The 12,609-nt window shown below is 52.3% G+C and overlaps 3 protein-coding genes and 1 non-coding gene across 4 annotated transcripts; 3 read left to right on the top strand and 1 right to left on the bottom strand.

The window, feature by feature from the left end:
• Positions 1-3,834: 3,834 nt before the first annotated feature.
• Positions 3,835-4,944, top strand: N0V96_003898 (uncharacterized protein; the record flags this gene model as incomplete). The annotated part of the gene is made up of 4 exons (XM_053187964.1): positions 3,835-4,354; positions 4,415-4,528; positions 4,596-4,820; positions 4,847-4,944. The coding sequence occupies 4 exons, from the start codon at positions 3,835-3,837 to the stop codon at positions 4,942-4,944; spliced, it is 957 nt and encodes a 318-aa protein (XP_053053926.1).
• A 2,510-nt stretch (positions 4,945-7,454) lies between these two features.
• N0V96_003897 (uncharacterized protein) lies at positions 7,455-8,489 on the bottom strand (the record flags this gene model as incomplete). Its single annotated transcript, XM_053187963.1, has 1 exon — positions 7,455-8,489. The coding sequence occupies one exon, from the start codon at positions 8,487-8,489 to the stop codon at positions 7,455-7,457; it is 1,035 nt and encodes a 344-aa protein (XP_053053925.1).
• A 664-nt stretch (positions 8,490-9,153) lies between these two features.
• Positions 9,154-9,251, top strand: N0V96_003896. The gene has a single exon. It is a non-coding gene; the product is annotated as a tRNA-Ser (tRNA).
• A 1,392-nt stretch (positions 9,252-10,643) lies between these two features.
• CDC55 (protein phosphatase 2A regulatory subunit cdc55) lies at positions 10,644-12,519 on the top strand (the record flags this gene model as incomplete). The annotated part of the gene is made up of 6 exons (XM_053187962.1): positions 10,644-10,687; positions 10,792-10,832; positions 10,934-11,031; positions 11,103-11,754; positions 11,825-12,420; positions 12,496-12,519. 6 exons carry the CDS (start codon positions 10,644-10,646, stop codon positions 12,517-12,519), a joined length of 1,455 nt encoding a protein of 484 aa, XP_053053924.1.
• Positions 12,520-12,609: the final 90 nt, after the last annotated feature.

Genomic DNA, 12,609 nt, shown 5'->3' with positions numbered 1-12,609 from the left:
ATCACCCCATGGACACCGCGAGTCGACTGGCACTACCGTCCAACGAACGCTTCTTGCCCTCGATTGCTGCTGGAGTCGAATCCGGCAATGATCGAATATCTCTACAACCGTCAACCAGCGAGCACGAAGCACCATTACTGCTTGGTAGAGAAGCAACGGCTCAGGTAGAGCGGAGGAACGAGGTTCTTATGGCCGTTTCTCTTCAAGTGAAAGGTGTCCTTGGATGTGCCTATTACAGTACAGACGAGAACAGCTTGTTTCTTCTGCAGGATATGTCTTGCACTGAGCCGTTGCAGTTTGTCGAAATGCTCATGCTGCACATTCAACCAACAATTGTCTTGTTACCCTTGAAAGTACCGGATGTGGTTCTTCAGTTCTTCGAGAGCTATCAAAGTAATGTGGACCGAGGTTAGTCATTTCCTGAGACAGGGGCAGCGATTTGGGGCGTTGATGAGTTATTTCGTAGGATCTGAAAGAGAAAATTACATTCTCCGACTTCTAGGCTCAGCCGAGTTCAGCCACGCCGCTGCCATGGATAGATTAACGAATCTACCGATCGCCGCCTCGGAACATGCTCTGTTGACGAATACAGGATTCGTCTTCTCCGACATTGGGCTGCAGGGTCCTGGAGAGGAATGTCAAGATGTCAAGACGATGCGTCTCGGGTCTTTTGTAGATCTGGAGAGCGTTGTATCAGTAAGTTATGATCAAGGAAATGCCATACTTGTCAGATGTGATTATAACACACGCTAGATTGGTTGTGCCGGGGCCGTACTGTGCGAGACTATGCGAATTCAAAATGTTGAACGAGCACCAGAAGATACCGAAAAGACTTTGGGGGTGTCGCTGCGGATGTTTGCCTTGGCGGACTTCATGTTCGTAAACGCCGACACGCTCTCCTCCCTCCAAGTTTTCCAGTCCGAATTGCATCCAAGTAACCTGATATCCGGCACTGGAAAAACGGCCTCCAGTTCAAAAGAGAGCTTGTCTCTATTCGGTATCTTTCATCCGCTCGCTGGCACCCCTCAGGGCAAGGCGAGGCTTAGACAACTCTTCTTACGTCCACTAGTCAACATCAACATGATCCGCGAGAGGCAAGCAACCATTGCGGTATTCCTGCAATCGGGGAACGAGGAGGCCTTTGCGAGCATATCTCAAGGATTGCGGAAGGTTACAGACATCAAGAACACTCTGGCTCAGTTGCAAAGAGGCGCAGCAGAATCTCCGGCTGGCTGCGCTTCAATCGAGCGTGGTGTTTGGTGGACACTAACTCGATTTTCGCTCCATGTGCTACGGCTCAGAGACGCCATACTTCAGCTGCGAAATTCCAATGGCCTTATCATCATACAAAAGGTAATCCATGGTAGCAACTCATCTGCCGAAGCGAAAGCTGACCCTATCAAACAGATGATGCAAATCGTCGCAGTGGACGAATTGACGGCGATTATAGATTTAATAGGGAAAGTTGTCGATTTCGAGGAAACCAAGGCAAATTCACGCATCGCTGTGAGATTACACGTAAACACTGAGCTCGATGGATTGAAACAGACTTACCAAGGGCTAGAATTCCTCTTAAACGAGGTCAGCACAACATTGTCTTTGGAGCTCCCAACGTGGGCTCGCAAATTCGTCACAGGCTGTGTATTCTGGCCGCAGCTGGGCTTTCTCACTGTCGTCCCTTTACTCGAGGGCACTCAGGCAGGCTACGAAGGCCAAGGACTGTCCGGTGACCGTTGGGAGCAAAGATTCACGGCGAACGACAATGTCTACTTCAAGAACAACCTCATGCTAGAGTTAGATGATCACTTCGGGGACACTTACAGCAGAATTGTTGGTTCGTGGCCAGGTCTTGCTGAAAAGATGCTTGCCTTGCTAATATTTCTCTAGATCTCGAGGTTGATATCTTGCACGGTCTAGCCTGCAAGATCCTCGAACATGAGACTACCCTCAGTCGCGTGTCTGATGTTTGCGGCGAGCTTGACTGCCTTGTAGCCCTTGCTAGCGGTGCACTCAAATATGGCTGGGTTTGCCCAACTATGACAGAAGACAACGTTGTGTCAATCTGCGAAGGACGTCACCCCCTTCAGGAGCTTGCGGTGCCTGCATTCATCTCCAATGACTGCAGTCTTATCGGTGGCTCTGCCGATGGAACAGGAACACCAACATCGACGCCAGACAATTATTTTGGTGCCAGCACTCTCATTATCACGGGACCAAATCATTCGGGAAAGAGTGTATATGTCAAGCAGGTTGCCCTCATTGTTTACCTTGCCCATATTGGCAGCTTCGTGCCCGCTACCGGGGCTACGATTGGTCTCACGGACCAGATTCTTACCCGTATCTCGACGCGGGAAAGTGTATCGCAAGCGGAGAGTGCATTTGGTACCGATTTGAGGCAAGTGGCCTTCCTGCTGAGTTGTGCTACCCATCGAACACTCGTGGCAATCGACGAATTTGGCAAAGGGACGGCAGCTGATGATGGAGCTGGTTTAATGACTGCCCTCATTGACCACTTCAGCACAATCGGTCTACAGTCCCCCAAAGTTCTGGTCACAACGCATTATCATGAGATATTCGAAGGTGGCTATCTTCAAGAGCGACCAGGGCTGTCGCTTGCGCACATGGAAGTCCGTCTTGATATCGACGCGAACCAGATGGAGGACCAAGTGGTTTTCCTTTATCGTCTAGCTCCAGGAAGAAGCACGTCAAGTTTCGGGAGCAGATGCGCAGCGTTGAATGGAATTGATACCGCGGTGATCGAGCGAGCTGAGGCGATTGTTCTGCTCTTAGCCCGAAATGAAGACCTTGGGGTGCTGTGTGCTAGATTAGATGCTGAAGATGAAGCTAGACTCGAAGAGGCCGAGAACGTTGCCCGGCAGTTTCTTCGAATCTCCTTAGATGGCCCTGGAGATTCCCTGTCTAGGGGGCGAGGTAATGTGTTCACTCTGGACATTTTGCAGGATCTACTCATGCCGGCAGTGGTTGAGTGAAGTATCTGCGAGGACTTGAGCTTTATGAGCTTTGGGGAAAGTACGAGAGCTCCTGGCGCGGTGCCAGATGACGACCGGGTTGAATAATGTGCAAGAGCGGAAGATTACTGTTAAGCGGAAGAGCTGGGCAAAGAATGTAGCATTTTTGGCTGCGTGGTTGATTCGAATAACCGATATCAAGACAGCATTTGAGAAAGCAACCCATACAGATATTCGATCCGAAGTAACTAAAGAGGGCAAGCTCAATTGTCTTGCGCTCGTACAAAAGTTTCATTCGTGACCTCCCAGAAGACTCTAGATTACGAATGTGATGCTATAGATTGACGATTGAAGTCCAAATTAGTGGTGGTACACGTCGGCGACGTTACTCGTGATCAGAGTACTCACATTAAGAAGCAGGAACGCGAATAGAGGCAGTTGAAGGTCTTTAATTACGATGTTACACGCATGAAATTTCTAAAGACTATGTATGTTTCCAAGAAAAATCGCCTCAACAACCGTTGGGCAGCTTCTGATACCCCTGCCGCATAAATACGGGCTGGGTATTATTGCGACCTCAAATAGGCGCCGACGCATGTGCAGATAGCCGCCGCGAACCAATATCGGCGGATCCTCTGCAGCGAATCAAGTGAGACAATGTGAACGAGCGGTTCGCCCTGCCACTCTCTGCTGCATGGGTTTACAACAGACATAAGATGTAGGGCTGAGGTATTCGTACAGCTCTCAACTGGCCAAGGCTGTCAGCTCAAGGCATCATCGCAAGCTTCAACATCACAAACAGTCTTCTCCGTATTATGTGCTCTGACGGATACCTGTCAGCGAAATAGTGCACTAGCCAGAGATTATGGCGATATCAACCCCCACTGCCGCCGCCACGTTGGACGACAAGTTCCAGAATCTAGACGACGAGGCCGTGTACACTCGCGTCAAGACCGAGGCTGCCAGCGACAAGGCTCTCAACTTTGTCGTCGAGTTCAACCTCCACGAGGCCTTCATCGCCTTTAACCTGACCTCTGATGATTTCAGCCACCTCGCTGCCCGAAAACGCAAAGAGGGCATGGTGCAATGGATCAATATCTGGTCACCGAGCATGCAGAAACCGGCCGTGGAGCGCATCGGCGCCCAGTATGGGTTTTCCAAGAGACTTCTCGCCATTATGACGGCTCCGGCCCCGTCATACATCAAGCAAACCAATGCGACGCCGGTGTCACCCCGACGAGGTGATGTCGAGAAGGGGTCATTGTCTGACGGCCCTGTACTTCCACCACCGGGACAGACGCAGGCACAAGTATTGGAGGAGCTTCAGATCTACCAACTTGTGAAGGAGACGGTCAACTACACCTCAATTGACCAAGGGAAGAACTGTGAGTTTCTGTCAGGTCAGTTCTATACTTGCTGCCAGGAAATAGCTGATCATGGACCAGTCCTATGCATCGGTGCCAACTGGTTGCACACCCGGCCACAGTTCAGAGCCACCGAACATAGTCCAAGTCTGTTACCACCCAGGCACTGGTCATGGCTTGCCCTCAGCTCCGACGGTAAGTTTGCGAAATGCTCTGTGAAAATCTCGTACGAACTGTTGTGCCGTGCTCATCACCGACATAGCCGTCGTGGTGTCTTTCCACGAGACGCCATCGTCAGAACACCCCGAAGACGAAGAATGGACCATGGCAGAACTCGTCAATACGAGATCCAACACGACCAGCGTATTGTGCCAACTATCCAAACACAGTGTAGAAGATTTCGAACGAAGGCTTCTCTCGCTGAAGCCGGTCAGGCAGGCAATGCCTCGATCGGAACTCGACAGCAACGCTGCCTGCGAAGGCTCGAGTAATCTCTTCTATTATCTTTTTGAGGACTATTCGTCGGCTTTGCCAGTTTTAAGAACTTCCAAACAAGAGCTGGGTCGACTGGTAAGTCACGAGAACCGAGTCTCGACGACCATGACTTGTAATTGAGGATGGACACCTGCTGATACCATATTGCGTTGCAGAGCGATCAAATCCTGAAGCCAGTAGGTCACTGACGCCGTAACAGGAGCAGAGAGCTGACTTACAAGCAAGAGCCGGAGAACCAAGGTAAAGACAGGGGAGATTATTGAATCACTACATACCTTAAGAAAGGAGCTTAGCCAGCTCCAACACTTGTTTGAGGGTTACAAAAGCCTCATCCGGCGCATCTGTTGGCCTCGGTCCCTGGATGCCTGTCACGAGGGTCACTGTGCACACCTAGAGGTATCTAGAAGCATATCCGGCGAGGTAAATATCTCATCGTCAGCAAGAAGTCGCTTCGAGCGCCTTGGAGACAGACTGCAACTGTTGATGCTCAACACAATCCAAGAGTATCTAGACGAGCAAAACGCACTCTCAAACACAGTAGGTTTCCGGGAAGCATGCTTGAGCGGAGTGTATTGAATGTTTGCTGACGATGCTGCTGAGCAGTATTTCAATCTTACGGCCCAAAGGGACTCGCAGGCGACTGCACGCCTGAGCAGGAGCGCTACCGTACTAGCCAAGCTGAGCGTCTTTTTTCTCCCCATAACCTTCATGACCAGCTATTTCTCTGTCGAGATACCCGATCTGGTGGAACACTACACCCCCAAGATGTACTGGGTCTGTTTTTCCGTGATTGCCGGGATCTCCTTCATTAGCCTTTTCTTTTTCAGTCGCATGATTGAAATACTCAGCGACGTCCTCGAGGCTTGGGCCTACACCGCGGTGCGAAGCATCCGACGTTTTGTTGGACTCCGTGTACAAGATGATAGAGACGAACATTAATCAAGATGTTGGGGCTCCGCATTCACTAGCCAAGTGACCCACGGCACTGCATCGGGGTATTCCCTGTCCATCTCATCCAGGCGAATAATGACCAAAGAAACAAACAACGTGACGGAATGCACGACTCCACGAGTCGTTTCCTCTGCGTAAACAAGTTCATCCCCACGTTGATCCAATTGCTTGAACTGATAGTCGTCTGATTTGCCGTTCATCGCATGGCACCGAACACGGCGATTCCTAAGCCCGCAGCAAGTTTTGCCACGCAGGCCGCTGTTGGGCGTGCTGCGGCGTTGATGACGACGCCATTCACCGTGGTCGATTGAGCACACTGGTCGTTGGACAAGCCGTAGCATGCTTGGGAGCTAAGACTGGAACATATGGGTGTCGCCGACGTTCCGACGTCCGGCCGAGTTGCGGCGACGGTGGTTCCACCCCCGCCAGGAACAATCACAGTGACACCAAAGCCCGCATTGCCATCTAACTGAGTGACGCAACTCTGGTAATTCCGGGAACATTGGCTGAGGGCCGATGAACACTCGCCGCGATCGAGTGATGTCGCTATGTAAGGGAATGGAAAGTAAGCATTAGGGACATATGAGACTGCCGTGGCAGTCGGTACTGTAGTCGGAGCCGTGCCGGTGCAAACAGCTCTAGAATGTTCGACTCTGAATTAGCCTGGCTTTGTCTCATAATGAAAATAACGCCGGAGATTCAGTCATACCCAGATGGACAGCAAGCTGGCCGGTTGTTATCGTCCAGTTCGCACACTTGTCCCGTGGCGCAACAAATTCCATCAAATGTCGCGCCTAGTGAATCCGAACATTTGGATGTGCCAGCCGGGCAATCCTGACGTCTGAATAGTTGTAAAAAGGAGCACCGCCTAGCACGTAAGCGGCGGTGGGAACCATAGCCTTGGGGCCGGTTGAAGTCGGAGTTGGGCTCAGGGCGAATACCGTTTCTGTGGCCCCCAGTATTGCCAGTCGCGTTGTCCATCGTGATAACCTCATGCTTTCGTGGACACAATGGGCCAGGCCCGAATCGTAGTTGACGTAGCGTCCCTGTTTCCTCGCTCTCTCGCCGTGCTGAAGTGGAAGAGTGTCTGTTGCTGACTTTTGTGATAGATAAGCCGGTGCCTCCTCGATCCGGGATTAGATAGTCAATTATCCGTCACGGATGTCATCAAGCAGTTGTCTCACAAGCTGGCCACGAATTTGGTGTGGTTGTGGGAAGAGTGAAGGATTGGATGGGCTGGAGAGCTAAAACAGTAGTACTTGTATGTCGCTCTCAAGCTGCTCCAACAGGAGGATTACACGAGTGTCAAAGCCTGCCCGCTGTCAATTTGCTGGTTGCCAGCCACAGCCAAGGCTTTTGCCCAATTTCTCGTCCCTGCACTCGAACTAAGGTACTGTGAGAAAGTAAGGTGAGCTGTCCAACCCCGCCCTCGTTCTTTTGGTGAGGTGGGTTGCATGCATGCGAATTCCCTCGGATTACCCAGGCCAAAGGGACCGCCAGGGTGAGTGAGGTGGCTGGGCACCTGGGCTTCGCAGGGTGAGGGGGGCAATGAGCGTTGCAATCGCATGATGTCATTGGGCGAGGGACAGTTGGCAGAGCAACCCTGGCCTCAGTCCCTCGGGCCCTGGTCTTGATGCACAGGGCAGCAAGCTTTGCACAGCACCCCTCGTCGCGATTAACGGCCTCGAACATGGGCCAGAATCTGTCTGAGTCGTTGAAGTGCCTGCATCTCGCCGGGGCCTGCCGTAGCTTCTGTCCCATCTCCGCGCGCCTCTTCGATTTCTTGGTGCGCTTGTCGGGCGAGGGACCCGAGGTCACCCCAAACTTCGTCTGTGTAGCTCGTAAGCACATCTTTCCAACTATCCATCCACATGGCTCTGGCTTGTTGCACATCTGCTACGCCAAAATGCCGCAATAACTCGGCGGGATCGTCTCCATTCAGGAAATAAGGCTGGAAGTCGAGGAGACAGGCCCAATTGGAGGCAGGTCTTCCATGGTTATCGTCGAAAAGGGCTCTTCTCAGCGACAATTCTTCTTCTGAGGATATAGACGTCTGTAGGTCGTCGTCATTCCCGTCAAAATCGTCCGATTCGAGAGAATCAAGTAGTTCAACAACGCCTAGGCCGTCTTTGGCCTCTTGTTCCTGGCAATCGGACTGGATGCCTGATGAGAGAGGCATGTGTTGACCGTATTCGCTGACAAGGACGGTCCCCGAGTTACTTTCTTGAACCTGAGCTGACCTCTGAGGCTGGGAGTGACCATCGAGAACCGCTTGAGCCTGAGCGTCCATGAAGTCTTCATATTGCTGTCCACTAGCGGTGGATACACTCGTTGCCGAACTAAAACCCACGACGGTGCCGGTGTTCACGCTGCGTGGGCTGCGATACGTAGCAATATCCCGGTGGCTTCCGGAGCCCTGAGCAGAGTAGGAGGAGGTTCCGGGTGAAACTTTCGCTCCCGTAGTTCCGTTGCGGATGGTTTCGGTAGCAGACGAAGCTGTCAGAGCCATGCGAGAAAGGCTGGCCGCAGACGCCGTGAGGCGAGATGCGAATGAGGAATTGAGTGGTGTATCTCGGTCGCCTTGCTGACGTAGAACTGTGCCATCATCAGGCGCCGCTTGGACATCGGAGGGAGGGGCGGTAGAAGCTTCTTTGCCCTTGCCCTTACCCTTGGGACTGGAGATGGCATCGCGACTATTCTGCTCGGCCATGCTGAAAGGAGTGAAGAAGGGGTTGTAGTGGGCGCTTGGGGGGTTTAGAATGGCAACTTGGGCTCCGCGAGACACACTGTTGGTGACATGATATTGCAAGTGCCGGGGGGGGGGGGGTGAAATGTCTGGCATGTATTCGTGCACTAAGACCGAGGTTCATGCCTGCCGTGGGCTTCTCCTGTCGTTGATGTGCCAGGTATGAGGTGAACTATTAGATAGGTACCGTGGCATCATGGGCCGTAGCTGAGGTACGTAGGTACCTATCCATTTCTAAGCCCAGGTACCTTTAACTTGAGGAGCGAACAAGGTAAGGCAAGGTACCGTGAGTAGGTAGGTACATTCCTCGCCTCCCAGGTGATAAATGGTACCTTAGGTATGCCCCTATCAAAGGCAATGTAATGGAACAGAGACGGGCACCAAGCATGCGACTTCACCCGGAAGCAGTTGACGTCTCTTCGGCAATCTCCATTCGGCCGGACTCTTTGGCTGCACATGTCAGCCCCGTTCATGTGTTTCATAGTGTATCTCAACGCAGTTGGCAGCTTCGAGCTTCCATTATTCACCATTCCACTTAGTGGGACTCAGGTGTGGGGAGCGGAAGGCGGGGATTCAGAACCGCAGTGAGCAGGTGCATCTTGTGCAGTTCAAGGCTTCACTGTATCAAGGCAACATGGCCGAGTGGTCCAAGGCGATAGACTTGAATCATTCCCCGTTCTATATCTATTATCTTCGGATGCGCAGGTTCGAACCCTGCTGTTGTCGACTTTTTGAACCACGATCCAGTATATCAGTTCTGTGCCTACTTTTCCATTGTCTCAAGGACTTCACCGTAAAAAGCAGGGAGATTCTGTTCACCCTTTTGTCAACCTTACGTAAGCTAGTTATCAATCCATACATGGGACAAAAGTCGATACTGGTCCTTACGGATAGATACGTATTCGTACGTACTTAAGGTACTACTTACCTTAACTTGAGGTAGGTGCTGGGCGAGCCCGTGCCTCCAACCCAATCGTGCCACCTCAACCTGAGGTACTCTGCCCCTCCCCGGTCCCATCAGCAACTGTCGGTCGACCTTGGGTATACCGTATGGAGTACAGTTATGCGGTTCCCACTGGATTCCCATGAGGTGCTGACCCCCATCCCGCCCGCTTTCAGGGCAGCCACAAATCGGAGCCCGTTAGGTTGGGTACAATAGTCACCTACCTAGGTGGGTAACCCAGCGCAATGGACGATGAGGGCAGCACCCGTACCTTAGGCCATCCACCTACCTACCTATCCTGAGGTGGTACCAGTGCCATCCGTCAGTCAGCCGGGTGCGAATACAGTATGGATTTGAGACCTATCCTGTACCTTAGCAAATCTGGAAGACCTGGAAGCAAACCGAGCCCACGCACGCAACATCCCTCTCTCTGCCTTACTCTAGCGTCACCTCTTTCTATCCCGTCCATCATCACTCCACCACTCCCACCTACCTGACCTTACCTTCTCACCCCAACCTCAACCTTGCGCAGTCTGCACCCTGCTCTCGCCTACCCGCAACCCCGCGCCGCGATACCCCCCCTCCATACGAACAACGTGCAAGCCCTCGACCAACCGACTTCTGGTCTTCGCCGTCATCAGAACACTCAACCGTCCCTGCATCCGACGACATACGCCTTTTTGCAAATCCAAGAAGCATTCCCACTCCCGCTCCCGCATACGCCAAACACCACGCACCTACCCTTCTTTACCGCAGAGCCTTCGAGCTACGGGCCTCCCTTTTCAACCCCTCGTCAACTACGACCCGCCCGATCTATCTCTGCCTCATCCCAACGAGATAGAAATCACTCGGCTGTTCTTCGCCCGCAATTGCCTCTCGCCTTCCTCCACCTTGCCTGCGTGTTTTTAGGTACCTCTTCCGCGCACATCATCGCAGTTACTTTCAACTCAGCACCAACTCACACTCTTCGCGCCGCCCAGCTCGACTTTCGTGTGGCCCATCTCAGCCCTGTCCACATTCTCCCAGCGCCGAGAGACAGCCTCTCTCTCTTACCGCACCACCAAAGCTCGCCCCTTCGTTCGTCCTCGACATACCCCGCCACCTTGCCTCTTCTTTTCGCCCATATCAACATTTCCCATTCCATTTCTTAGCCTGTACAGAACTGGTCTGCAAACATGGTGGACAGCGACACGAACTCCCCCACGTGGAAGTTCACCCAGTACGTGCTCTTGCTCCTTTGCTCCATGTCTTCCTTTTCATCATCCTCATCTCGACTGCCCCGCTCTCGCCCTTGCTGGGATAGGTGCTTACGCTACGTAATAGGTGCTTTGGAGACAAGGGCGATGTAGAGGACATCACCGAAGGTAAGATGCAGCCCGCAATCCCTTGTCTGGCGGCCGCTACCGCCGCCACCATGGCAGGTTCTGCCGACTCTATTATCTGTAGATCTAACACTTTCTCCCAGCCGATATCATCTCAACGGTCGAGTTCGATCACACGGGTAATTACCTCGCGACGGGAGACAAAGGCGGCCGGGTCGTACTGTTCGAAAGGAACGAAACGGTAAGCCAACTTGGCATCCAAATGGAGGGCGTACTCTGCATTCTTGACGTTATGCTGATATCCTTGAACAGAAAAAGACATGCGAGTATAAGTTCCATACCGAATTCCAGTCCCACGAGCCCGAGTTTGACTACCTGAAGTCGCTGGAAATTGAGGAGAAGATCAATAAGATCAAGTGGTGTCGTCGACAGAATGCGTCACACTATCTGCTTTCAACAAACGACAAGACGATCAAGCTATGGAAGGTTTTCGAAAAGTCGCTTAAGGTCGTCGCCGAGAACAATCTATCCGATGACTTGACTCCCGCAAACCTTGCTGGCGGCGGGGGTGCTCCCAAGCAGTCACCTGCGCATCGCTTCAAGAACTCTGAAGACCTCATCATGCCCCGCCTGACCCATCATGACACCGTCGTTGCCGCCGTACCTCGCCGAACGTACGCCAATGCCCACGCCTATCATATCAACAGCATATCCGTCAACAGCGACGGCGAGACGTTTATCAGCTCGGACGACCTCCGCATCAACCTCTGGAATCTGAATATCCAGGATCAGAGCTTTAACATTGTCGACATCAAGCCTGCAAACATGGAGGAGCTGACTGAGGTTATCACCGCTGCCGAGTTTCACCCTCTGAGCTGCAATTGGTTCATGTACGCAAGCTCCAAGGGCACCATAAAGCTTGCCGACATGCGCCAGAGTGCTCTCTGTGATAGCCACGCAAAGCGTACGTACTGCGCTTCTCCGTCTGAACCTCGTGCGATCTATTCGACACTAACATTTTGTCATCGATTTAGTCTTCGAGCAAGAGGAAGATCCGTCCTCGAGGTCGTTTTTCTCCGAAATCATCTCCTCCATCTCGGACGTTCGGTTCTCCTACGACGGTCGTTACATTCTCTCTCGTGATTACCTGACGGTGAAGATATGGGACATCAACATGGAGCGACAGCCCGTCAAGACGATTCCCATCCACGAGCACCTTCGTCCTCGGTTATGCGATACATATGAGAATGACAGCATCTTTGACAAGTTTGAGGTTGTTTTCTCAGGGGATGCCAAGAACGTCATGACTGGCAGCTACAACAACAATTTCATGATCTACCCTTCAGACCCCGACAAGGAAGTAGAAGTGGTGCTGCAGGCCGACAAGTCTGCTTTCAAGGCTAAGAAGGTTGGCGTACCGACACCCATCAACTCGTCTACCAGCCCGACCGCGACCAACGGTGGCAAGAAGGGAGGTTCCCGTGCTGGTAGTCCTGCTGCTGGAGCCGGTGGCCAGGGCCAAAGGATGCGCAAGGAAACTGATGCCGACCAGATTGACTTCAACAAGAAGATCCTCCACATGAGCTGGCATCCATTTGAGGATAGCATTGCGATTGCGGCAACGAACAACGTAAGTCCTTGGCGGCACGATAATTCTCTTCTTATCTCTGGAATATGGAGGTTGAGTGGGCTAACTCTGTAACAGCTATTTGTCTTCTCTGCACTATAGAGATGAATAACAACCGGAGCCCTTGAGGACTATGCCGAGTGAGGTCACTCATACTCGGACGAAGCACAGCAACACAGCCGGTCGATGTGG

The sequence above is a fragment of the Colletotrichum fioriniae genome, assembly GCF_027942845.1.
Source record: "Colletotrichum fioriniae strain IMI 355084 chromosome Unknown scaffold_4, whole genome shotgun sequence".
Classification (NCBI taxonomy): Eukaryota; Fungi; Ascomycota; class Sordariomycetes; order Glomerellales; family Glomerellaceae; genus Colletotrichum; species Colletotrichum fioriniae.
This window is presented reverse-complemented; position numbering and strand designations above follow the sequence as displayed.